The sequence below is a fragment of the Babylonia areolata genome, chromosome 34 (genome assembly GCF_041734735.1).
Source record: "Babylonia areolata isolate BAREFJ2019XMU chromosome 34, ASM4173473v1, whole genome shotgun sequence".
Classification (NCBI taxonomy): Eukaryota; Metazoa; Mollusca; class Gastropoda; order Neogastropoda; family Buccinidae; genus Babylonia; species Babylonia areolata.
Genome location: NC_134909.1, coordinates 13,038,639 through 13,066,090, shown reverse-complemented (window position 1 = coordinate 13,066,090; position 27,452 = coordinate 13,038,639). Strand labels below are relative to the sequence as shown.

At 44.7% G+C, this 27,452-nt stretch overlaps 1 protein-coding gene across 1 annotated transcript; it reads left to right on the top strand.

Moving 5' to 3' along the window:
* Window positions 1–48: 48 nt before the first annotated feature.
* LOC143277453 (uncharacterized) lies at window positions 49–27,452 on the top strand. Its single transcript, XM_076582276.1, has 5 exons — window positions 49–534; window positions 2,968–4,122; window positions 16,505–16,693; window positions 20,343–20,398; window positions 23,306–27,452. The coding sequence occupies exons 1-5, from the start codon at window positions 243–245 to the stop codon at window positions 25,211–25,213; spliced, it is 3,600 nt and encodes a 1,199-aa protein (XP_076438391.1). The 5' UTR covers window positions 49–242; the 3' UTR covers window positions 25,214–27,452.

Sequence of the window (27,452 nt, the reverse complement as noted above, 5' to 3'; positions counted from 1 at the left end):
GCGAGAGAGGACAAGGGAGGTAACGCGCAATGTCTCTTCCACATTGATGACGTCACTGAATGGCGACGGGAACACGAAGACATGCACCATAAAAAAACAAAACAAAAACAAAAGTCACACGAACAACAAAGTTAACTGTATGTACTGATGCACGCACCTGGCATTTCTTTATATATTCTTCGTCGGTTCCCGATCAAATGCTTTATGTATGAAGTGTGTGCACAGTCGGTGACAGAGACAGGATGGAAACGTGTCCATGGACCAAAAGTGAATTTTTTGCTTGGAATGATGGTCGTCGTATTGTTGATCTGCAGGAATTAGCGAAGCAATTACACTGCAAAAAGTGCGGTTCACTTCTCGACTTACAGCGCACAGAACGAGAAGCACGCTATGGACTTGCGAGTGTTCTATATATCCACTGCAACTGTGGTTTGTTGAACGACGTGCACACCGGTAGAATTCAGAATGGAGAAGAAAAAGTCTGGAAAAGTTCGCCAACTCCAGTGTTCGAGGTCAACATTAAAGCCTCCATAAGTAAGTTGAATACTACATGTTTTATTTGATCTTTTTAAACGTTAGATCAGGCCAGAGTTGGCAGAGATGCTCAGATCTTGTGCAAGAAGTGCCTGATGCTTGATAGTTGAAAAGCAGAAAGTGATGCGTTGTTGTTTAAAGGTAAACCCGGTGATGGGAAGGTTAGGTGTAGGGGACTGGTGACATAAAAAAAAAACAAGAAGAACAAAACCCAGAACAGATAAGCCATGTTTATAAATGCAAGCATGTTGTTGTTATTTTTTGCTGGGATTACGCAAATGGACATTGGGATTTGCCTGTGTTAGTTATAATAAATATCATAAATTTATACGATGGCAGTTTGGTCAGTGCCATCTGCTTAAGCTGCTTCCAAGGCATCCTAACCATTACCTGGCAGGGCATAGTTCCTATCAACATCGTTCTGGGGAGAGCTGGAATCCCCAGCATCTGAGCATGTACACTCTGTTGAAACAAAGAAGCATGAGCTGGTTCAGTCACATAGTGCAAGTGTACAATGGCCAGATCCCCAAAGATCTCCTGTACATAGGAACTGGTACAGGGAAAGGGTTCCACAGGTCGATTCTGGTTGTGCTATTAAGATGTCTTCACGAGATATCTGAAGGCATTGAACATTGACCTGAATACCTAGGACGCTGTAGCCTCAGAAAGGTTAGCTTGGAGGCAGATGGTGCAGAAAGTACTCTTAAAGTTTGCTTGTCCAGTATTCCAAGTCAAAGAGACTGAGGATAAAGGCTCAAACCAGACAAACCAGGGTCAGATGTCACCTGTGCACAGTATGGGAGGGACCATCACTCCTATTTATTGCCCTGTGCAGCCACACCCAACGCTTATTCAGACACCACCCAGAGCGCATTGCCAAAGTCTTTAAAGATTGATGGGTGCCTGTCTGGTGGCAGAATTTGTGGTAATGCTGGAATGGGAAACTTGGGAAGCTATGTGTGTTAGTCTTTGTGTGTTTGTCTGAGATACTGTGTTGGATTACAAATTAATGTAAAATAATGAAATGTTGCAAATGCTCACATTTCAAGTACTATGTGAGTCTGTCAGATCAGAATTTTGAGGAGCTGTCAAAACATAAACATGTTTTGTATTTGTATTTGTATTTCTTTTTATCACAACAGATTTCTCTGTGTGAAATTCGGGCTGCTCTCCCCAGGGAGAGCGCGTCGCCATACTACAGCGCCACCCATTTTTTTGTATTTTTTCCTGTGTGCAGTTTTATTTGTTTTTCCTATTGAAGTGGATTTTTCTACAGAATTTTGCCAGGAATAACCCTTTTGTTGCCGTGGGTTCTTTTACGTGCGCTAAGTGCATGCTGCACACGGGACCTCGGTTTATCGTCTCATCCGAATGACTAGCGTCCAGACCACCACTCAAGGTCTAGTGGAGGGGGAGAAAATTTCGGGGGCTGTGCCGTGATTCGAACCAGCGCGCACAGATACTCTCGCTTCCTAGGCGGACGCGTTACCTCTAGGCCATCACTCCACTTTTTTATATATTATGTATATGCATATACATTTTGTTTTGGAAAAAAAAAATCAAAATAAATCAGTCAGATTGTTTTGAATTTATTACCCCTGGCAGCCAAAACTGCTTGGAGTGTTTACAACACTAACACCGCAGTGACACTGAGGCCTGAAAGCAAAGATCATGGGCTGGTCAAAGTCAGCTACATTTCTTTCAAGGGACAGTGTATTGCCAATGTAATGAACACCACTCACAACCAGAGACACTTTTTTTTCCCCAGTTTCTTTACATTGAAAACCCACACTGGCACATCTGTCATGCATTTATAAACCTGCTAAATAATCTTCTTTTTCTGATTTTGAAATTGAATTATTATGGGTTCTTTTTCTGATCTGGAACTGTAGTTTTTTTTTCCTGACCTTGAATGGTGGGTTCTTTTTCTGACCTAAAAATAAAATTTTGGGTTCTTTTTTCTGATCCTGAATCGTTTTTGTTGTTGTTGTTTTGGTTTTTGTTTGTTTGTTTTTTGTTTTTTTTTGGTTTTTCTCTCTCTCTCTGTGTTTGTGTGTGTGAGTGTGTGTGTGTGTGTGTGTGTGTGTGTGTGTGTGTGTGTGTGTGTGTTTTACCCTTGAATTTTGATATTGAATTTTGGATTCTTTTTTGGACCTGGAATAGTAGGTTTCTTTTCTGACCTTGACATTGAATCGTGGGATCTTTTTCTGACCTGGAATTATAGGTTGTTTTTTCTGACCTTGAAATGCAGGTGTTTTTTTTTCTGGTCTGGAATAATCAGTCTTGAAAATTTTGTAGGTTCATTTTCTGACCTTGTGAAAACATTTTCTAACCTTGCATTGCATGTTTGTTTTTTTTCTGACCTGGAATTATGGGATCATTTTCTGACCTTGAAATTTCTTCTTCCCCCCCCACGCCCCCTGTTGCTTCCAGATGTGCTGCTGTACGGCGAAGGTTCCTCACATGTGCTGGGCTTCTTGGCTCTTTTGGACATTCCTGTGCCTCCCCCAGATGATGTCTCCCTCTTGGTGCCTGCCTCAGGTGGTGCCAGCATGCCGCATCATGCCCCATCCGCCCCACTGTCAGTTGCTGCCACGACTCTTGCAACTGCTACATTCACATCGGCACAGTCTTGCACGGCAGCGTCAACAGCCTCCCGGTCATTCCAGAAGTCATTGTTGTCATCGTCATCGCTTGTTCCTTCTGTGCCTGAAACGTTTTCTCCTGTGGATAATGATGGTGATGACAGTGACAGGGTTGCTGTACAGCTACAGGTTTCAAACCATGACACTGATGATACGAGTCGTGCGTACCATCATAACAATGGCAGTCTAGATAACGATGTCAGTGAAGAAGAGAATGACGTTAGTGGTGGTGGTGGTGATGATGATGATGATGATGACGACTATATTCCCCGTGCCCAGCTGAAAGTGCGACTGAAACCCAGTCCTCCTCCACCTCATCCTTCTCCACCTAAGAAAGCGAAAGCACCATCGCGAGGGGCCAGGAATGCGCGCGCCAAACCCGTAACAAAGAAAGCGACCGCGCCGAGGAAGGTGAGGAAGCTGACAATCAAGGTGAAGGATGTTGTGGCAGCCGACAGCGCGGCACTGATCATCGCTGAAGGAAGTAGGCAGGAGAAGGAAGGAGGAGAAGAAGACCCGGGACAAGAGAGCAGCAGCCACAACAAGAAAGACTTTGACAACCTGGCAGAATGGTCGTCGACAGAGTCGGAGCAGGACTCCTCCTCTGTCAGACGGGGAGGGAGCGACGGCGCACAGGACAATGATAAAGACAGCCAGCAGCAGTTCAAAGAGGGGGGGTCTGAAGATTCGAAACCCAAACCTCGCAAGAGGGGTCGGCCCAGAGGGTCGACCGACCGGGCCAAGCGAGCCAGAAAGGGTAGCGCTGGAACTGCCAGGGTCCCGCCCTCCTCCTCCTCCTCCTCCACCCCGCCCAGGAAGGGGCAGGAGGGAGTGGGGGGTGAGAGGGGAGAGGCACCGCGGTGCACGGCGTGTGGCAAGGATTTCAACAGCGTCAAAGGCTACAACGTCCACATGAAGCGGGTGCACAACCAGGACATGAAAGGTAGGACTTTTTTTTTTTCTTCTTTTTGTGTACATATTTTTCTTTCTCTGTTTTTTTTTGTGTGTTTTTTTTTCTCTCTCCCTTCCCCAAGGTACAAATTTGCTCTGTGATTCTAAAAATTGAAAGTACTTTTTTTTTTCCTCATTTTTTCCCCCGCTCAGATTAGGTTGAACATATTTGACTTAGGGGTTTAGTTAAACTTACACACACACACACACACACACACGCACACACACACACACACACACACATATATATATATATATATATATATATATATATATATATATATATATGTGAATATAATGTGTATATATATTCAACTTAGTTGAACTGTTTGAATTTGAATGTGTCTTTACAACCCTTTCCATCCTTACTGATTTCAAGGGGAAAAGTGAAACACAGTTTGTTATTGGTTCCCACCCCCATCCCAGCTCCCCTCCTCAATAATTTCAGGGTTTGAATACATACTGTATGAATCATCAAGATAGATATTATCCACCATCACTTGCCTTGCTGAATAAAGCAAACATTTTCCACTTGAATGAAGGAAGAAGAACATTTGCTGAGAAAAAATATTTAGATATAAAAAAAAAAGGGGGGGGGGGACATTTGCAAGGAACAAGTACATTCCATGAACAGATAAATGAGAAGATTTTTTAAAGTAATAACATCACTTAGTTTAGTTCCTATTGTTGTTGTTGTAGTTGTTGTGGTGTTATTTTTGTGTGTGTGTGTTGTTGATCATATGGAAGGGGTAACATTTAAAAGGTTACGAACACTGAAACAGCATGAAATAGGAAGTTTTGGAATGTGTGTAAAAAATATGGGAAAGCATCACATAATGTTAAAAAATGATGACCATTTGTTTTTATAGAACTTTATATATATATATTTAGATCACAACAGGATGGATATGGTATTTATACTTTAGATCCCAACAGGATGGAGCAAGTTTGGACCTTTGTTTTATTTTCCTCCAAACAATCTGCATTCATAACAGCTAACTGCAGTCCTTTGTGACAAACTGAAACAGACACTTAAAATTTGTTTTGTTTATATGAAATGGAAACAGTGCTGAAATCTCCACCTTCAAAGTTTTAAACAAATCATCCTCTCATGGCGATAATCTGTTGTGATTTCAAATCACTTAATTAACCCAGTCCATTGTGGTGTCAGAAAACCCTGTGAAATTTCTCAGGATGCTCACATGTTATGTGTATTAATTAATCATTTAATGTTATAGTATGAATAGAGTTTAATTCTCAGAAGGTAAACCCACAAATTCACCTCACAGTCACACATCTCAGAAATAACGCAACAAATAATATAAAATATGTGCGCGCAAACACACGTGCACACACACACACACACACACACACACACACACACACCACCGCCACCACCACCACCACCACACTGCACCACATGCCAGCACCTGGACTGGAATTTGGAATTCAGATTTGTACAGATCTCATACATGTGTATACATGTGTTTTGTGGCCAGATTTGATCATTTGGATCATTTTTTGTTAACGAACAACAGTTGATGCAAAGGACTGCAGTTATCTTCACACACATGCACCTGTTTGAGTTGTTTTCAGTCTTGTTTTTTTTATTTTTTATTTGGTTGGTTGGTTGGTTGGTTGGTCCTGATCTTTCACCAATGGCTGGGTGAATGTCATTGTGCTGAGCTTTGAGCCGGAGTTGTCATGTTTCTTCAGTGACTCTGTGTGTGTGTGTGTGTGTGTGTGTGTGTGTGTGTGTGTCTGTCTGTGTGTGCACATGTGTGTGTGTGTGTCTGTCTGTGTGTGCACATGTGTGTGTGTGTGTGTGTGTGTGTGTATGCACATGTGCGTGTGCATGTGTGTTTGTCTTTGTGTGTGTGTCCCATTTAGATTGTGTGGATTTTCATGTTGTGTGTGTGTGTGTGTGTGTGTGTGTGCCATTTAGATTGTGTGTGGATTTTCATGGTTTCTTTTCTCAGATCTGTTCATTTTCAATCTGTCATCATTTTCCATTTGTCTTTAAAAAAAATTTTTTTTATCAGTTTATCATTTTATGACATCATTTTCCATCTGTCAGTGAAGGTGGCTGTCTCCTGGCATCATCATAAAGTCACCTCTGGTTGTGGTTTGTGTGTGTGTGTGTGTGTGTGCGCGTGTGTGTGTGTGTGTGTGTGTGTGTTTGGTGTTAACTGGTTGTTTGGTTCCCACGTCTGGTGCTCTTGTAAAGTGCTATAGTGTTTGAAACTATGATGGTTTTCTCTTTTTCCTTGCCTTTCTTCAGTCACATTCTTATGACAAGACCATTCCAGCCATGTTAGTGACCGGCACAAAATTTGAATTTACCGAAACACTGCGTTTGACAGTTTGGAAATCTGTGCTTTGTCAAGTTTTGAACAAAGAGCTGTCTCTATCTCACTCAAGTCTCTTGACTCTGTCTCCTCTTGTCCTGTTTACTTCAGTTATCTCCTTCTAGTTTGGAGAACAGAGAAGGAGGAAAAAAAGAAAAACCCGTTTGACTGTATCAGTGTATGACTGTAATGAGTTTTTTGGCTTGTTCAGATTATGGAAAGCAAACTTTGGGGAGAAAGAGCTGTGATTTGTTCAGTACAAATTACATTGGTCAAGTTACTGATTTTGTGACGTTTTATAATATATACATGTAGATGTGTATAACATTATGTATTTTGTTTGTGCTGCTGATCACTAGAGGAGATTTTGTGTGTGTGTGTGTGTGTTTGATTGGTTAAGTTAATTTATTTCATTCGCTTTTTAAAGTTTCTTGAATAAAACTGAAGAGAAACCTGTCCACTTATATTGCTAAATAAGTAATCGCAATAAAAGTTAATGTAATAAACTATCATCATAACTAAGCAAGCTCTAAAAGTAAAACGGGAAGAAAGAGTAAAACAAAAAGACAAATGAATTTTCAGCACACACATAAACATACACAGATACACAAAATTGTGACATGATAATGACACAAGCAAGGTTGCAAAGGGGGTGGGGGGGGAACCCACTTGACAGACTGTGTACACAATACATGTGTGCACAGACACTGTGTGCACATACAATGCATGTGTACACTTTAGTGTACCGTTCTGAGCGAGCATGCCATTCCATTGCTAAGAAAGTAAGATTGGATGGAAAGTGTTTGCTGACAGGGCGCAATAGCCGAGTGGTTAAAGCGTTGGACTGTCAGTCTGAGGGTCCCAGGTTCGAATCACGGTGACGGCGCCTGGTGGGTAAAGGGTGGAGATTTTTACGATCTCCCAGGTCAACATATGTGCAGACCTGCTAGTGCCTGAACCCCCTTCGTGTGTATATGCAAGCAGAAGATCAAATACGCACGTTAAAGATCCTGTAATCCATGTCAGCGTTCGGTGGGTTATGGAAACAAGAACATACCCAGCATGCACACCCCCGAAAACGGAGTATGGCTGCCTACATGACGGGGTAAAAACGGTCATACACGTAAAAGCCCACTCGTGTGCATACGAGTGAACGCAGAAGAAGAAGAAAGTGTTTGCTGCACATTTCTTGAGGCGACCGCGCGGTAGAGTTTCCGGAACTTTCTTTTCATTTTGGAGCTGGTGTTGTTCCATGGGCAGCGTCAGATCACGAGGTAAGTTGGGGCTCATTGTGCGTTGTGCTGTCATTGTACTTTTGTGTTTTCATTAAATTTGAAAAAAAAGGCAGTTGATATTTTAAAATTCACACATGATTTGATTGGGGGGAAAAAAAAAAATCACACACACACACTCACACACACACACACACACACACACACAACACACATGCGTGATTTGAAAAAAAAAAAAAAAAATCACACACACACACACACACACACACATGCGTGATTTGAAAAAAGAAAAAAAAAAAATCACACACACACACACACACACACACACACAACACACACACACATGCGTGATTTGAAAAAAAAAAAAAAAAAATCACACACAGACACACTCACGCACACACTCACACACACACACACACAAACACACACACCACACACATGCGCGTGCACACAAACACACACACACACAAAAGCACCCAGGTGCACATATATTTGTATGCGCGCATGCACACACTCACACATGCAGTGTGGACACTTGAGAATATTAATTTATTATGATACAGATGTGTGCATAATTTATAAATTATACACGCACAGTTACGTTATAATCTCTGAAATCAGGGAATACACTTTAGAAACATGCAGTTTTCTGTGTGAAATCATATTGAACGAAACATTGAACAGCCTCCAGAATAAAAGATCTGAATGATTATTTCTTGAACAGTTGAAGTTGAAAGGAAACAATTATATCTGATCCGGAAGTGGACAAAAATAATCACAGTTCAGTTGCTCAAGGAGGTGACACTGTATATGGACAAATCCATATGCTACACCACATCTGCTTAAATCACCACAAATGGTCAGTATCAGTAGCTCAAGGAGGCGTCACTGCGTTCGGACAAATCCATATACGCTACACCACATCTGCCAAGCAGATGCCTGACCAGCAGCGTAACCCAACGCGCTTAGTCAGGCCTTGGAAAAAAAACCCCAAAAAACCATATCAACAGGTCAACATATGTGAAGACCCGCTTGTGCCTGAATCCCCCCCTTTGTGCGTGTACGCAAGCAGAAGATCAAATACACGCGTTAAAGATCCTGTGATCCATGTCAGCGTTCGGAGGGTGATGGAAACAAGAACATATCCAACATGCACACCCCCGAAAACATAGTATGGCTGCCTACGTGGCAGGGTGAAAATTGGTCATGCATGTAAAAGCTCACTGGTGTACATATGAGTGAACATGGGAGTTACAGCCCATGAACGAAGAATAAGAAGAAGCCCAGAGCTGACTGCGCAGCGTTGATGTTCTGGTGCAGCAGGCTGTCCATACCCCCATAGGTTTTTACACTGGGGACTTCTTCTTCTTCTTCTGCGTTTGTGGGCTGCAACTCCCACGTTCACTCGTATGCACACGAGTGGGCTTTTACGTGTATGACTGTTTTTACCCCGCCATGTAGGCAGCCATACTCCGTTTTTGGGGGTGTGCATGCTGGGTATGTTCTTGTTTCCATAACCCACCGATTACAGGATCTTTAACGTGCGTATTTGATCTTCTGCTTGCATAATTATACACACGAAGGGGGTTCAGGCACTAGCAGGTCTGCACATATGTTGACCTTGGAGATCGTAAAAATCTCCACCCTTCACCCACCAGGTGCCGTCACCGTGATTCGAACCCGGGACCCTCAGATTGACAGTCCAACGCTTTAACCACTCGGCTATTGCGCCCGTCGCACTGGGGACAAATTTGGTTAGCCCAGAAAAACCCCATGGTGGATGTAAACCAGCTATTGATGACCCCAGGGGATAAACTTCTCAACTATTCAGAACTACGCCCCAGCCCCTCCGCACCACCCCACCCCATCCCCCACCTCACTCACCTCACCAGTTGTATTTTCTGCCTATCTCAGTGTCTCCAGGGCTGGCTGGCTTTTTTTTTCTTCTGAAACTCGCTCTCTTTCTTTCTGTCTTTGTCTCATGTGTGGGTGGATGGGTCTGTCTTGTCTGTCACTTAAGTGTTTGGATCTTTTTTTGTTTTGTCTCTCTTTGTCTCTGTCTCTTTGTCTCTTTCTCTCTGCCTGTCTCTCTCTGTCTCGGCGTCACTGTGTCCGCCTCTCTCGTTTTCTCTCTGTCTCTCTCTCTCTCTCTCGTGTGTGTGTGTGTGTGTGTGTGTGTGTGTGTGTGTGTGTGTGTGTGAGAGAGAGAGAGAGAGAGAGAGAGAGAGCCCTTCCTACCCTCTCTGCTGTGTTGATGTCTGTCTGTCTCTTTTTTTTCTGTCTTCCCTGCACACACACTTCCTGCAGTGTATCTCTCCAAAAACCTGGTGGTAAAAAGCAGTCGTTGTGTCCAGAACACCATGTGTTCAACTTCTGTGTCTGTTTTCAAGGAGTCTCATGTTCACCATGCAAGATTCAACCTCTTTGGTGTTGCTTGATTTAAAAAAAAAAAAATTTTTGAATGATGTGGAGTGATGGCCTAGAGGTAACGCGTCCGCCTAGGAAGCAAGAGAATCTGAGCGCGCTGCTTTGAATCACGGCTCAGCCGCCGATATTTTCTCCCCCTCCACTAGACCTTAAGTGGTGGTCTGGACACTAGTCATTCGGATGAGACGATAGACTGAGGTCCCGTGTGCAGCATGCACTTAGCGCACTTAAAAGAACCCATGGCAACAAAAGGGTTGTTCCTGGCAAAATTCTGTAGAAAAATCCACTTTGATAGGAAAAACAAATAAAACTGCACGCAGGAAAAAATACAAAAAAATGGGTGGCGTTGTAGTGTAGCGACGCGCTCTTCCTGGGGAGATCAACCCGAATTTGACACAGAGAAATCTGTTGTGATAAAAAAAAAAAAAAAAGAAATAGACATAGAAGAGAAATAGAATTGAGTGCCCTGATGGAAACCTTTGCTGTGACAAAACTGACAGCATTGGCTCCATTGTCCATGCATCACTGATGGCCTTGCAGGAAAGGCGTCATGATTTAAAAGTGTTTTTCGGATGTTGGTGTTTCGGAATGACTTGATACATGTGTCTATGTGCAATGGTCAGAGGTGTATGGCACTGGACTTCATTGCTGTGCAAAATAGTTCTGTGATGGGTCAGAGGAGTCTGGCCTTAATTGCTGTGTGAAATGGTTGTGTGGTGGTGTGAGAAGTAAGATAGTGGACTTCATTGCTGTGTGAAATAGTTGTGTGATGGCAGAAGTAAGATAGTGGACTTCATTGCTGTGTGAGATAGTTGTGTGATGGCAAGAGAAGTAAGATAGCGGACTTCATTGCTGTGTGAGATAGTTGTGTGATGGTGTGAGAAGTAAGATAGTGGACTTCGTTGCTGTGTGAGATAGTTGTGTGATGGTGTGAGAAGTAAGATAGTGGACTTCATTGTTGTGTGAGATGGTTGTGTGATGGTGTGAGAAGTAAGATAGCGGACTTCGTTGTTGTGTGAGATAGTTGTGTGATGGTGTGAGAAGTAAGATATTCGACTTCATTGTTGTGTGAAATAGTTGTATGATAATGGGAGGAGTAAGATAGTGGACTTCATTTCTGTGTGAGACAGTTGTGTGATGTGAGAAGTAAGATAGTGGACTTCATTGCTGTGTGAGATAGTTGTGTGATGGTGTGAGAAGTAAGATAGTGGACTTCATTGCTGTGTGAGATAGTTGTGTGATGGTGTGAGAAGTAAGATAGTGGACTTCATTGCTGTGTGAGATAGTTGTGTGATGGTGTGAGAAGTAAGATAGTGGACTTCATTGCTGTGTGAAATGGTTGTGTGATGGTGTGAGAAATAAGATAGTGGACTTCATTGCTGTGTGAAATAGTTGTGCAATAATGGGAGAAGTAAGATAGAAAACAAATAAACATTGCAACATCATCATCAGAGTCAAATGGACTGTGGTGTGATCACAGAAAATACATTGCTCTCTGGGAAACCTATTGTCTCCAAATGTAACGGAACTACAATTTATCAGCCATCTCATTTTTCTGCCTAGTCCTTGGCTCACATGCACCTAAAATGTGTTCAAACCTGCCATGGACACACTGCTTTGCTGATAATGATGTTCAGCTGTACTGTCTATATATAGATGCAGCCATGGTCCCGAGTGGTATATTTATATAAAGGGGATGGTACAAGAGAATTATTGATGATTTACTGTATTAAAGGACAGAAAAGATGCATGCACTGGCCCAGGGACATATAGCTGGCCAGTCACAAAAGGGTTTTTCTATTGTTTTATTTTCAATAGTTATAAGAAGATAAGAAGAAGAGGAGTAGAAGAATAATGAAGAAGATAAGACAATGCAAGTGATACGTAGAAAGACACTGTCCGTTGGGGCCGCAACACGCTGTGGGTGGCACACAGTCAGTTTTCAGCTAGCTGGCTATCGCCGCAAACGGGCTCAGGTTAAAGTGACCAGTGATCACCTGCTGTGGCTATTTATGCAAGTTAAGCGAACAACAATGACGCTCGCATGGCCCGTGAAACAAAAGGTCCCCCAATCAGGCAAAATCTGGTTGGAATTGTGTTTGTTACAAGGTGTTCTGTGATAGATTTCAGCATGATTCCTGAACCGATTTACGTTGGATAGGTCGCAGAAGAAAGAGCTCAGTACCTACTTTATAATGAGTGTAAAATGAAGTGTTGATTATTTAAGATGAATTTATAAACTCCCGCTGGTCAAGAGATGTTAGGACCTGCTAGAGCCTGAACTCCCTCTGTTTGTATACACATGCATAAGATCAAACATATGTTAAAGAACCTGTAACCCATGTCAGCATTTGGTGGGTTATGGAAACATGAGAATAACCTGACATGCAGATCCCTGAAAACGGAGTATGGCTGCCTGCATGGCAGGGTATAAAACTGTCATGTAAATTCCCACTCATACGCATATGTATGTATGTATTCAAGTGAACTTTGGAGCTGCAGTCGGAGAACACAGAAGACGAAGGTTCCATAGCCCCTCTCAGTGAACATGAAGTGCGTCCTTCCCACATTGGACTTTTCAAAGTGTCTAGGAAGGGGTTGATTCCCGTGGCCTCTTCTTGGCCCCCAAACCTTGGATACAGTCGTTGAGTCGTGATCAGAAGGCATGCCTGCCTCTCTCTCTCTCTCTCTGTGTGTGTGTGTGTGACTCGTTTGTGTGTGTGTGTGTGTGTGTGTGTGTGTGTGTGTGTGTGTGTGTGTGTGTGTGTGTGTGTGTGTGACTCGGTTTGTGTGTGTGTGTGTGTGTGTGTGTGTGTGTGTGTGTGTGACTCTGTGTTTGTGTGTGTGTGTGTGTGTGTGTGTGTGTGTGTGTGTGTGCAATGCAGATTTGATCAGATTGTGCAGCATTAGACATTAGAGTGACCTGCTGAAAGTAGTCTGGATCCCCCTTAGAGTTATGGTAAAACTCAAAGAGTTCTTGGAGCCGGTTGCATTGCTCGGACGGAAAAGCCTAGCAGGGTCATACCGCGCTACTAACTGTGTGCAGTGTGGAACTGAGCAATGGCGTAGTTTGGGTCAACGTAGGCATTTAGTCAGGTGTAACTGTCAAAAAGTTAGAACCAAGCAGTGCAACTGGCCACCTGGAACCCCAAAGTTTTAATTTAGACCCTGGCATCATTGTTTTTACTTAACTGAGAAATGCTGTGTGGGTGTGGGTGTTTGTTTCTGGAGGGAGAGGGGTGAGTTGTTGTTGCGTGGGTTTTCTTCTTTCACCTCAAACAAATCTGAAAATGCTCCTTTTCTCGCAGCCTCTACATAATTGAGGCACTCCATTCCATTGCTTGTATTCTGTGGATCTACAGGTATTTCTTTCATGTGAGTGAGAGAGAGAGAGAGAGAGAGAGAGAGAGAGAGAGAGAGAGAGAGCGTGTGTATGTGTTCTTGTAAATGTATGTTCCGTGTCTGATGTGTGATTGTAAAGTGCTTTGAAAGGTTTGAAAGTGCTATATAGATATATACTCTTATTATCATCATTATTTTTATTTTCATATTTTCATTTTTATTATTATGAATAAAAAAGATCTTAAACAGTCTATCATTTTTCTAATTCACATTTGTTTTCCATGAGTGTGTACTGTTTGGAGTAAGTTTTTGTGGGGGATTTGTATGCTTTCTTTTAGAACTTAACAGCCTTTGAATGTTTGATTGATGTGGTCCATGTAAGTGTGTGTGTGTTACTCTGTGTGTATATTTCACTCTGTGTGTGTGTGTGTGTGTGTGTGTGTGTGTGTGCGCGCGCGCATGCGTGTGCTCTAGTAAGTGTGCTTTGTATATATTTGTATGTTTTGGGGGATGGGGGGGTGACACTTGTGGGTATGTTGTTGTACTTATATCTTGTGTATTTACTTGCTATGTTTTGTGTACTTACTTGCTTGCAAAGAAATTTTCACAACTGATAATGATGATTGTGTGTCTGTTATTGTGACACACGCTGTGAGATAGAGCCAAGTTATTCATGTGAATGTGAATCATCTTGAGTATGAATGTGTGTGTGTGTGTGTGTGTGTGTGTGTGTGTGTGTGTGTGTGTGTGTGTGTGTGTGTGTGAGGCCTTCTAGTCTGGAATCATAACAGTCGGTTCAACTGCCGGAGAACACTTGTCGGTGAAGCGCATGAAGTTTTACCAGGGATCAGAATATTTGACTGGTCTGCACACAAAATCAGCATCGTAACATATTTAGTAACACTGTACCCTGTCAGTTGCAGCTGCACTGCAGTTTCAACAGCTGAGAGCACTGTCAAAGCCATACTTCATACACAGGAAACACGCAACATCATCAGAATCACACTCAGTCCCCTTGAAAACACTGGCCAAAATAACATTGAGGCTAAGGCCAGCGAGCTGAAAACTCAAAGCGAAACTGAACATGCCGGCTGGCTGTCGTGCGGAAATACCTGTGCTCAGTCGTCTGGAAGCAGCCAGGTATTACCACAGAAAAATCAGCACTCACGAGTACAAAGGGTTTACAGAAAATCATTGAGTTGTGTTGGGAGGAGTGGGGGGAGGGGATGTGGGGGGTGTAGGAGGGGGGAGGGAATAAAGATAATTTTGTTTTCATAAAATATACAGGTCTTTGTTTCTTTTTTTAATTATAGGTGAACATTTTTAATGAAGGAAGAAAAATCATAATTACATCCTTTACCTTAAAGAGAAAAAGAAAAGAGGAAAAATTGCTGGGATAAGATGCTTTCAGATGAACATTACCTTCCCTGTTTTGGGAAACAGCTTTACAAGGCGTTGAAATAGGTAAAGTGTGGGAAGAAATGTCCCGCAGAAATCAGTGTTGGTGGCTTTTAACCCTTTGAATGCTGATTGGCGAGCATCATGGTGGTCAATGAAGGGCCTCAAAGAGTTAAACCTCTAGCATTCACCTATATGTTACTGAGAAACTCTTCAACTGTTTGAAAATTTCCATACTTTTTAAAGGTATGTTTAGTTCCTTAAGTAGACACAGTGCCAAAGAATTACTATTTGTATTTTGGCCGAAGAATAGAATAGAATAGAATACTTTTTATTGTCATAAAACCTTAAAGTTTATAAGACACAATGAAAAATAAACATGAGCATATTAAGAAGAGAAACATTCATGAACAAATTTCGCCAGCCTTGGCTGTATTTCTGTTAGAAGGATCAATTCACTAGGCTTTGCATTTGGACGACATATATCGATTAGGAATTTGTGTATGTAAGTATTGTACTTTACACAATTGTCTAAAAGGTGAATCTCATCTTGTAAACTGTTACAAGTATCACACAGTCTTTGTTCATTCGGTGTATTTTTATATCTTCCCTGTTCGATTAGTAAGTCATGGGCGCTGATTCGTAACTATCGGTTCGAAGTGTTCACAGATTGTCATGCTTCGTTCTGCACCCTGATATGTGTGTGTCCTGCCTACATATGTCATGCTGCTGTCCCTTTTATTGTCCCCAAATAAAGGTAAAATTGTAATGACATCATGCTGTTAGTCTACAACTACCCTCTAACATGCGCAGTATACATTTTGTTTGTCAGAAATGATAAGTACGGTCCTACCTGAGCTTGTTCTCCCCTGCTTTGTCATGGCAGCTCAATTGAATATGTACACTTGTCACAAAATTAGTGTCCCTAAGTCAGCGGCAGGCTGGGGTGATTATAAAAAAATGAGCAGGAATTTCCAGCTGGTGGATCGTGGCAGGCCGAAATGCTAGAGGGTTAAGACCGGTAGTCAGGGGGTTAACACTACCAACACCACCACCACCACCACCACAACAACAACAACAGCAGCAACAACAACAACTGTCGGTCAAGTATTTTGAACTTGTTATCAGTTTCAGTTTCAGTAGCTCAAGGAGGCGTCACTGCGTTCGGACAAATCCATATACGCTACACCACATCTGCCAAGCAGATGCCTGACCAGCAGCGTAACCCAACGCGCTTAGTCAGGCCTTAAGAAAAAAAAAAAATAAAAAAAAAAAAAAAAAAACAACTATCGGTCAAAGCTTCAGAACAACAACCATCAATCATCGGCCAGAGATTCTGAACAACAACCAACAACCGTTGGTCAGATATTCTGAACAACAACAATCAACAATCATCAGTCAAATTTTTCTGAACAACAACATGAACCAACAAGCGTCAGTCACAGTTTCTGAACAACAACAACAGCCGCCAACAACCATTGGTCAAAGATTCTTAAAGACAACAACCGTCAGTCAAATATTCTAAATAAACAGCAGCAGTCCGTGAAATATTCTGAACAACAACAACAACAACAACACCAACGACAGCCAACAGGCGCGGGTGAAATATTCTGATCCCTGGTTGCAGGGGCGGCATCAGGCAGGGGGGGGAACTCCTTGGGTCGGGGTCGGGAGGAGGTCGTGGAACCCGCCCCCCCGGAGCCGGTCAGCACGGAGATCTATGTGTGCACGTTTTGCAATCAGCCGTTCGCTCGCGACTACACGGTGCTGAGCCACATCAAGCACAAACACTGGAGCCCCACCCTCCAACCTCGAGGTGAGTCTCTGGTCTTGGTGATAATCGTGACGATGATGGTGATGACGATGTTGATGATAATGATGAGGATTATGCATTTGTTTTTAGTAATCTTTGGATGAGTGCCGGTACTCAGTGTACGTGATACATTTGTTCTTGGTAATCTTTGGATAATGACTGTTTTTGTTTCAATACACTTTTTTGAGTAATCTTTGGATTTGTACTCTATATACTTGATATTTTTGTTTTGGTAATCTTTGGATCAGTCCTGTATATGCTTGATTGATTTGTTTTAGTGATCTTTGGATTAATTTGTACTCTATGATATACTGTATACACAAAGATTTGTTTTGGTAATCTTTGGATTAGTAGTGTGTATGCTTGATGCATTTGTTTTCGTAATCCTTGGATTGGTACTCGTATACTTGATACGTTTGTTTTTGTAATCTTTGGATTAGTACTGTATATGCTTTACACATTTGTTTTCGTAATCTTTGAGATTAGTACTCTATATGCTTGATACGTTTGTTTTCGTAATCTTTGAGATTAGTACTCTATATGCTTGATACATTTGTTTTCGTAATCTTTGAGATTAGTACACTATATGCTTGATGCATTTGTTTTCGTAATCTTTGAGATTAGCACTCTATATGCTTGATGCATTTGTTTTCGTAATCTTTGAGATTAGTACTCTATATGCTTGATGCATTTGTTTTCGTAATCTTTGAGATTAGTACTCTATATGCTTGATGCATTTGTTTTCGTAATCTTTGGATTAGTACTGTATATGCTTGATACGTTTGTTTCAGTAATCTTTGGATTAGTACTGTATATGCTTTACACATTTGTTTTCATAATCTTTGAGATTAGTACTCTGTATGCTTGATACGTTTGTTTTCGTAATCTTTGAGATTAGTACTCTATATGCTTGATGCATTTGTTTTCGTAATCTTTGAGAATAGTACTCTGTATGCTTGATATGTTTGTTTCCGAACCTTTGAGATTAGTACTCTATATGCTTGACACATTTGTTTTTTTAATCCTTGGATTGGTACCTGTATACTTGATATGTTTGTTTTAGTAATCCTTGGATTTGTACGGTATTATATGCTTGATACGTTTGTTTCAGTAATCTTTGGATTTGTACTGTATATGCTTTACACATTTGTTTTTTGTAATCTTTGGATTAGAACTCTAGATGCGTGGTACATTTGTTTTCGAATTAGATTTCTGTCCCACATGGTTCTGGTTTGTTACACCAAATCATATTGTCTGTGAACGTAACGATGCTACTGCTTTGTTCAATGTTCAGTGGAGTGATGGCCTAGAGGTAACGCGTCCGCCTAGGAAGCGAGAGAGAATCTGAACGTGCTGGTTCGAATCACGGCTCAGCCGCCGATATTTTCTCCCCCTCCACTAGACCTTGAGTGGTGGTCTGGACGCTAGTCATTCGGATGAGACGATAAACCGAGGTCCCGTGTGCAGCATGCACTTAGCGCACGTAAAAGAACCCATGGCAACAAAAAGGTGGTTCCTGGCAAAATTCTGTAAAAAAAATCCACTTCGATAGGAAAAACAAATAAAACTGCACGCAGGAAAAAATACAAAAAAATGGGTGGCGCTGTAGTATAGCGACGCGCTCTCCCTGGGCAGAGCAGCCCGAATTTCACACAGAGAAATCTGTTGTGATAAAAAGAAATACAAATACAAATACAAATGTTCCTCACAACCACAGATGTGGCAGAGTGGTAATGCGCCCAATCAGGAAGTGAGTGTCCATGGGTTCCAGTCCCGCGTATGGACCGGTAGTTTTTATTTTACTCCCTCCCTTCTGCTAGACCTTGAGTAGTGGTCTGGGTGCTAGTCTTTCAAATGAGAAGAAAAACCGAGGTCCCGTGTGAAGGATGCGGTCAGTGCACGATAGAGGACGTTCACAGCAATGAAAGGGTTGTCTGTGACAAAAATCTTGAAGAATAAATCCATTTTGATAGCGAAACAAATACATCAGCAAACAGAAGAAAGAAAAAAAAAGGGGGGGGGGTGGGGGTTGGGGGGTGCTGCACAGTCAGTGGTAACAGCCTGACCCCTTGAAGAGGGAGAGCAGCCCCAAAGTTCACACAGAGAAATCTGTTGTGACATTTAAAAAAAACAACCTAAAACAATGGAGGAAGGTGGCAGAATGGTTACTACGCTTACCAGCCAATACAGTGACTGCGGTGGTGTTGGTTCGATTCTGGCTCTCGCCCTTTCTCCTATATTTGACTGCAAGATCTTCTTCTTCTTCTGCGTTCGTGGGCTTCATCTCCCACGTTCACTCGTATATACGCGAGTGGGCTTTTTACGTGTATGACCGTTTTTACCCCGCCATGTAGGCAGCCATGCTCCTCTTTCGGGGGTGTGCATGCTGGGTGTGTTCTTGTTTCCATAACCCACCGAACACTGACATGGATTACAGGATCTTTAACGTGCGTATTTGATCTTATGCTTGCATATATACACGAAGGGGGTTCAGGCACTGGCAGGTCTGCTCATATGTTGACCTGGGAGATGGTAAAAATCTCCACCCTTTACCCACCAGGCGCCGTCACCGTGATTCGAACCTGGGACCCTCAGATCGAAAGTCCAACGCTTTAACCATTCGGCTATGGCGCCCGTCACTGCAAGATCAAACTGAGCATCTAGACATTTGGAAGAGGGAGGAGAGCAGCCCTAAAGTTCATACAGAGAAATCTGTTGTGACAACAACAACAACAAAAAGAAAAAAAAAGTAAACTGAAACAATGGAGGAAGGTAGCAGAATGGTTACTACGCTTACCAGCCAATACAGTGACTGCGATGGTGTTGGTTCGATTCTGGCTCTTTCCCTTTCTCACTGCAAGATCAAACTGAGCGTCCAGTCATTTGGATGAGACGATAAACTGAGGTTCTGTGTGCAGCACACACTTTGCGCACTGATAAAAAAAACACACACAAAAAACCCAAAAAAAACCCCATGTCAACAAGATTGTTATCCTCTGACACAATTCTGTGGAAGAAATCCTCCCCGATAGATACACAAATATACATGCACATACTCAAAGCCCGACAAGCATGTTGTGTTATGCCGCTGGTCAGGCATCTCTGCCAAGCAGATGTTGTGTTGCATATAATAATAATAATAATAATAAAGAATAAAATGTAGGTTTATATAGCGCAGTACCTCCATCTCAGATGGGGCTCACCGCGCTTCACAGCAAAAAATAATGAAATTTAAGTCAAAGTGTCGTAAAATATGTACAAAGTCTACAAAGATTAACATGACAATGGCTAAAATATGCATATGTAAGACTGACATGATAAAAGATATATATGTATATATATATGTGTGCTAAGTGCATGCTGCACACGGGACCTCGGTTTATCGTCTCATCCAAATGACTAGCGTCCAGACCACCACTCAAGGTCTAGTGGAGGGGGAGAAAATATATCGGCGGCCGAGCCGTGATTCGAACCAGCGCGCTCAGATTCTCTCGCTTCCTAGGCGGACGCGTTACCTCTAGGCCATCACTCCTACTTGAGAAACTGAAACCGAAGCTGTTCTTGTGCTGACTGAAACTGTGCTGTGTTTTGCCTGTGGTCTGCATTGTGGAAGAAGTACAGGTGCCTGGTGCTCTCCTTTCCTGTGTTTCAGAGTGCTACACCACCGTCCAGCTGGGGTCAGCCATCCTCAAGATGCCAGCTAAAAAGGTAGGATGCATACAGCAGCAGCAGCAGCAGCACTGGGGGTGGTGTGGTCAGAGGGATGGGTGTTTGTGTGTTGGGGGGGGGGGAGGGTGTTTGGGGGGTGGGGGGCTAAACAGATGTCCCTCTCTGCAGAACTGAGGGGGTGGGGGTGGGGGGTTGGTTTGTGGAAGGAGAGCAGTTAGGAAAGGGGAAGGGATGTTGAGAAGGGGAGTTGTGGGGGGAGGGGGTAGTTTGTGGAAGGAGAGTGTAAAGAGAGGGGAAGGGGGAGAGAGAGTGGGGGATGGGGGAGGGGGTGGTGGTTTATAGAAGGAGAGCCTTAGTAGAGGGGAAGGTGGGGTGGGTGTAGTCTGTGAAGGGAGGGCATTAGGAGAGGGGAAGGGGGAGGGATATGGGGAAATGATGCGGGTAGGGGTTGGTTTGTGGAAGGAGAGTGTAAGGAGAGGGGAAGGGGGAGAGAGAGTGGGGGGATGGTGGGGGTTGGTTTGTGGAAGGAGAGTGTGAGGAGAGGGGAAGGGAAAGAGAGAGTGGGGGATGGGGAGTGGTTTATAGAAGGAGAGCCTTAGGAGAGGGGAAGGTGGGGGTGATGGGGGAGGGGGGGTATGGAAGGGGAGCCTTAGCAGTTAAGAGAGGGGAAGGGGGAGAGAGAGAGTGGGGGGATGGTGGGGTTGGTTTGTGGAAGGAGAGCGTTAAGAGAGGGGAAGGTGGGGGTGGGTGTAGTCTGTGAAGGGAGGGCATTAGGAGAGGGGAAGGGGGAGGGATATGGGGGAATGATGGGGGTAGGGGTTGGTTTGTGGAAGGAGGGCGTTAAGAGAGGGGAAGGGGGGGAGGGATATTGAGGGTGGGTGGGTAGGAGGTGGTCTGTGAAGGAATGGGGGAATGAGAGGGGTATGGGGGGGATGGTGGGGGTGGGTGTAGTCTGTGAAAGGAAGGTATTAGGAGAGGGGAAGAGGGAGAGGGGTATGGGGGGATGGTGGGGGTGGGTTTAGTCTGTGAAAGGAAGGTATCAGGAGAGGGAAGAGGGAGAGGGTATGGGGGGATGGTGGGGTGGGTTTAGTCTGTGAAAGGAAGGTATCAGGAGAGGGGAAGGGAGAGGGATGTGGGGGGGATGGTGGAGGTGGGTGTAGTCTGTGAAAGGAAGGTATCAGGAGAGGGGAAGAGGGAGAGAGATTCGGGGGGAGGGGGGAGCGTGAGGGGGGGGGGGCTTGTGTAAGGAGAGCATTAGGAGATCTGAGGGTGTGTGAGGAGGTTAAGGAAGGAGGGGGTGTTGTTGTGGGGGTAGGGGGTTGGTTTGGGGGAAGGAGAGTGTTGGGAGAGGGGAAGAGGGAGAGAGATTGGGGGATGGTGGGGGTGGTTTTATTGGAAAGAGAGCATTAGGAGAGGGGGGGGAAGGGGAAGGATATTGGGGTGGTGGAGGTGGTCATCGTCATTTTGATTTGGTACCTTTCAAATAATCACGATATACACAGTATTTGACTAAAGTAGAGGATGTTGTGTGTCACTGGGAAAGTGGAGTGGTGGTGGTGGCCTAGGTGTAATGCACATTCCTGGAAAAGCAAACCATATATTTGTTAAGTACAAACTTAAGGGACTGTTTGGTATGGAAACAACCCCGCAAAAAAAAAAAAAAAATCATAGATTATGGTTTGTGAGTCAAAAATATTTTGAACCTTGTTATGGAGTATATTCCATCATGGCATCACCGGCAAGGACATGATTTGGGGTTTGATATTTTGTTCACAAATGCATGTAATATATGCGTTTGGTTTCAAAAGCATCAGTTTTCCATCTACACATCATAATGGATGCTGTTTTTTTCTGTTTAGATTTTTGGGTATGGTGTGCTGATTGTAAAATTTTGTGTGTGTATGTGTGTGGAGGGGGAGGCAGGGTAGCTTTAACCTTAGCATTTTCTCAAGTACACCACAAGTGGTACTTTAACCTTAGCATTTTCTCAAGTACACCACAAGTGGTACTTTAACCTTAGCATTTTCTCAAGTACACCACAAGTGGTACTTTAACCTTAGCATTTTCTCAAGTACACCACAAGTGGTACTTTAACCTTAGCATTTTCTCAAGTACACCACAAGTGGTTTTTCCAGAGGATTGGCATGATGGCAGTCATTCATGAATAAGACCTTTGTGGTCATCCTCTTCACAATAACCCCCATAAGCAGGGGGAGAGGTTGATGGTCGAGGTCGTTCGCCGCAAGCTCCTTGACCAGCATGGTCCATAGGAATGGGGCACCTGGCCTCAAGCTGGGGAGGCATGAGATGGGGGAAGGAGAAGATTGATTGGGGCACCTTCCTTTCTGTGCTGAGGCCTCGACACAGTGGATACTATGAATTCACTGCCCTGATGGCGGCAACACCTTTAAATGTTATATATATATGTGATGGAGTGATGGCCTAGAGGTAACGCGTCCGCCTAGGAAGCGAGAGAATCTGAGCACGCTGGTTCGAATCACGGCTCAGCCGCCAATATTTTCTCCCCCTCCACTAGACCTGGAGTCGTGGTCTGGACGCTAGTCGTTCGGATGAGACAATGAACCGAGGTCCCGTGTGCAGCATGCACTTAGCGCACGTAAAAGAACCCACGGCAACAAAAGGGTTGTTCCTGGCAAAATTCTGTAGAAAAATCCACTGCGATAGGAAAAACAAATAAAACTGCACGTAGGAAAAAATACAAAAAAAAAAGGGTGGCGCTGTAGTGTAGCGACACGCTCTCCTTGGGGAGAGCAGCCCGAATTTCACACAGAGAAATCTGTTGTGATAAAAAAAAAAATACAAAAACAAAATATGTAATTTTTTTTTTTTTTTTTTTCTTCTTCTTTGTTTGTTGTTGTTGCTGCTTCTGCCAGCACATGACTGAAGTAACCCGCAACGTGCTGTGTGTGCTGTGTGTTGGGGCAGGCCAAAGTGCACGGCTTGTTCCGCTGCCTCCTGTGCGGCAGTGGGCCCATGACGCGGGAGCCCACGGCGGGCCACATCTGCGTCTCGCCGGAGGGCGCCCTGGCCTGCGTCAACACCTGCCCGGCGGGAAAGCGGCTGCTGTACCTGGAGATGAACTACCTGTTCACGGACAAGCGGGGCCACCTGTGCGACACCTGCGGGGACGTGTTCAAGGTGCCGGTGCACCTGGACACCCACCTGCTGAAGGTGCACGGGGTGATGACGGAGCGGCACCGCCGGTGCCAGTGCCCCGAGTGCGGCACCACCTTCAGCCTGCCCTCCCACGTCAAGAAGCACATGGCCCACAAGCACCCGCACAGCCGCAGAGGGGGCGACGACGATGACCCCGCCAACCCCACCCCCACTTCCACGGCCGACCTCCCCCAGCGCCCCTCCTTCATGTGCGACCTGTGCGGCAAGGCCTACGACCGCCTGGACTCGATGGCCGTGCACAAGCGGCGCCACCACACGGAAGGGAAGCGGTTCCAGTGCGAGCACTGCCCCAAGCGGTTCTTCGGGCGCTCGCACTGGCTGAACCACACGCGGCAGCACTTTGGGGCCAGCCGCTACGTCTGCCGCTGGTGCAACCAGCAGTTCTCCTCCAGCTACTCCCTCAAGGTGCACCAGCGCCGCCACACGGGTGAGAAGCCCTACCAGTGCCGCCAGTGCGGGGCCTGCTTCGCCCAGAAGACCAGCCTCACCGTGCACATGAAGAAGCACCTCAAGCAGCAGCAGCAGGAGGACATCGGGGTCGCTCAGGAACCTTCCGCTTCCACCTCTGCTTCCACCTCTGCTTCCGCTTGTGCTTCCACTTGTGTTGCAGAGGAGACGGACCCATGCAGGGAAAGAGAGGCGGAAAGGTACTACGATGAACGTGACAACAGTGGTGACATGTTGAAGGGGTCCAGAACCCAGGGGTTCGGTTCCACATCAGCAGCAGCCCAGTTTGGGAGACCCGGTTTTTCACAACGGTCAGACAGCTCGAATGATGCTGGTCGGGGCGACAGGGTGGGGGAGGCAGGAAGGACAGCCGGCTGTCGGTTTGATCCCTCCTCCTCCTCCTCCTCTTCCTCCTCCTCACTGGTGGGACGAGAGACATCGCTCGGGTTGAACCCGTTGGCTGTCGTGGATCCTGCTCCTCCTCCTCCTCCTCCACCCCATGCCCACCACGGTGCAGTGACTGTTAGACCCCCACACCCACACCAACCCCCTACCTCCACCGCTGTCACCCAGAGAGGGGAATTGGAGATCATGATGACCCCCACACCACCACCCCTGAACTCGGACAGGTCGCCAGAGCTCCCCCCTCCTTCCTCCTCCTCCTCCTCCTCTGTCAGGCAGCACCCTTCTCCTGGAGACTTATCCTCCCCTCCTCCTCCTCCTCCTCTTCCCTCGGGGATGAGAGGACAAGAGTATCGTCAGCATCATCATCATCAAGGGGGGGACGGTTTCCTCCCTCCACCCGCTGGTTACAAAGGCCTGGCGGGCTGTGATGAGAGGCGGAGGGAGGGGGGCAACCTGTCGCGAGGGGGGGGTGAGGAGGAGGGCGGGGGGAGAGGGGCGTGGTGGCGACCTCAGCCGTCACTAGGAGGCTACAGCTACAACAGCGACAATGTTGACAACATTAACACCCACCCCAAGCCCTCCTCTTCCTCCTCCTTCTCCTCCTCCTCGGACCCCATGGACGGTCGTTGCAGGCTGGGTTCCCATGACGACCGTGAGCCCACCGGACTGTCCGCCCCGCACCCGAGACCGGAGCGAGAACCGGAATCGGAGAACAGCTCCTTGCCGACGTTTGGTGGCGGTGCCGGTCACATGGCGTTCCCCTCCCCGTCGTTCACGTACCCGGGCTCTTCTTTCTATTACTGAGCTGTGTGGGGAGATGGGTGGCGCTGTAGTCAAACGTTTGTGTTGACGGGGAAGGCGTTTTGTTGTGAGCTTTTGGGAGAATGGTGGTGGTGATATCAAACGTTTGTTGGCAGGAGATGGGTGGTGTTGTAATCAAACGTTTGTGTTGACAGGGAAGGTGTTATGTTATTAGCTGCTGGGAGAATGGTGGTGGTGATATCAAACGTTTGTTGACCTGAGATGGGTGGTGGTGTAATCAATAATTTGTTGGCAGGGAGGGGGTTTTGAGATGAGCTGTTTTTGGAGATGGGAGGTGGTGTTATGGAGATGGGTGGGTTGTTAATCAACAGGTTTTGTTGGCGGGGAAAGCGTTTCAAGATCAGCTGTTTGGGAGATGGGTGGCATTGTAATGGAATGGAATGGGTGGCGTTATAATCAAACGTTTATTGGTGGGGAAGGCATTTTGAGAAGACCTGATAGGAGATAGGTGGCAATGTAATCCAACGTTTAACAGGAAAGACATTTTGAGATGAGCTGTTTGGGAGATGGGTGTTGTTGTAATCAAACGTTTGTGAATGGGTAGGCGTTTTGAGATGGGTGGTGTCGTAATCAAACATTTGTTGGCAGGGAAAATGTCCCAAGATGAGCTGTTGGGAGACGGGATCTGTTTTTAATCAAATGTGTTTTTTAAATGGAAGTGTATTTTGGGGATGATCTTTTGGGAGATGGGTGTCATTGTAATCAGACGTTTGTCAGTGGGGAGAACGTTTCAAGATGAGTTTTTGTGAGACAGGTGCTGTTGTAATCAGTCGTTTGTTAGCAAGAAGTGCACTTCGAGATGAGCTGTTTGGAGACGGATGGTGGTTGTAATGAAATGTTTGTTGATGGGGAAAGCATTTTGAGAAAGGAATGCGTTGATTTCAAGAACAGCTTATCTAAATATAAACCATTGACCAGTGGCCCTGTATTATGTGTTTGGTTCTGTCTATGTATCTATCTGTGTATCTATGTGTATGTATGTATGTATGTATATATAGAGAGGGAGAGAGAGAGATAGATAAGAGAGCAGAGAGAGAGAGAGAGAGAGAGAGCATGAAAGAGATAAAAGTTATGACTACCAAGTTAAACCGATCTCTTAGTCAAAGAAGGCTACTCACTTGCGTAACTTTTGTCAGCGATCCGGCTGGCTTCTTCAGCGCAGCTGCTGGGTAGAGATAAAAGGTGTAAGAAATAGCATGCTGCGTTTTTTTTTTGTTTTTTTTTTAACCCGGGTAAAAATTGGGGCCAAAAACAAACATCAACTGATGTCAGGTTTTCAGCTTCATGAATATTGAAACGCACATGGGGAGAGAAAAAGTGGGCTTGCAGTGGTGGTGGTGGTTTGTCCGCTGATTTTTTTTCTTCTCAATTTTCTTTATCACTTTTAACAGAATGAAGATCTGATCAACTGTTGTAGTTGTTGTTTTTATATTTGTATTTGTATTTCTTTTAAATCACAACAGATTTCTCTGTGTGAAATTTGGGCTGCTCTCCCCAGGGAGAACGCGTTGCTACACTACAGCGCCACCCATTTTTTTTGTATTTTTTTCCTGCGTGCAGTTTTATTTGTTTTTCCTATCGCAGTGGATTTTTCTACAGAATTTTGCCAGGAACAACCCCTTTTGTTGTCGTGGGTTCTTTTACGTGCACTAAGTTCATGCTGCACATGGGACCTCGGTTTATTGTTTCATCCGAATGACTAGCGTCCAGACCACCACTCAAGGTCTAGTGGAGGGGGAGAAAATATTGGTTGCTGAGCCGTGATTCGAACCAGCGCGCTCAGGTTCTCTTGCTTCCTAGGTGGAAGCGTTACCTCTAGGCCATCACTCCACTTTTATCCATGTAGTTTTGGAGTGGGAGTGATGGTCAGTTTTTTTCTGTTGTTTTTTTTAAATATTATTTTCAAGATTTTAAAAAATTATCATTAATTACTGTTGATAGAATAAAGATCTGATCAACTGTTTTAGTTTGTTTTCTTTGATGCATGGATTTTTAAAATGTGAATTGTGGTTCACGTGCTCTTATGTCTTGTTGACCCGTGGCCTGGGTTCTGTGAGGTCTGGGTTCGACTCCCAACTGGGAAGCAGCTGCATTATTTGTACTGTATTGTATTGTATTGTATTGTATGCCGGGCCCTAGACACAGTGGACATGAATTCACTGCCTCAATGGCCGAAAAATTCTGTGGGACCATTAACCTTAAACTGTGACAGCTCCTTTGC

What these genes read in the sequence shown, in the direction of transcription:
- LOC143277453 (XM_076582276.1), top strand. Translation starts at nt 243, where the DNA reads ATGGAAACGTGTCCATGGACCAAAAGTGAATTTTTTGCTTGGAATGAT. An exon ending in CAACATTAAAGCCTCCATAA is followed by an intron (nt 535 to 2,967) that starts GTAAGTTGAATA and finishes TGTTGCTTCCAG; the next exon opens with ATGTGCTGCTGTACGGCGAA. An exon ending in CCCCACCCTCCAACCTCGAG is followed by an intron (nt 16,694 to 20,342) that starts GTGAGTCTCTGG and finishes CCTGTGTTTCAG; the next exon opens with AGTGCTACACCACCGTCCAG.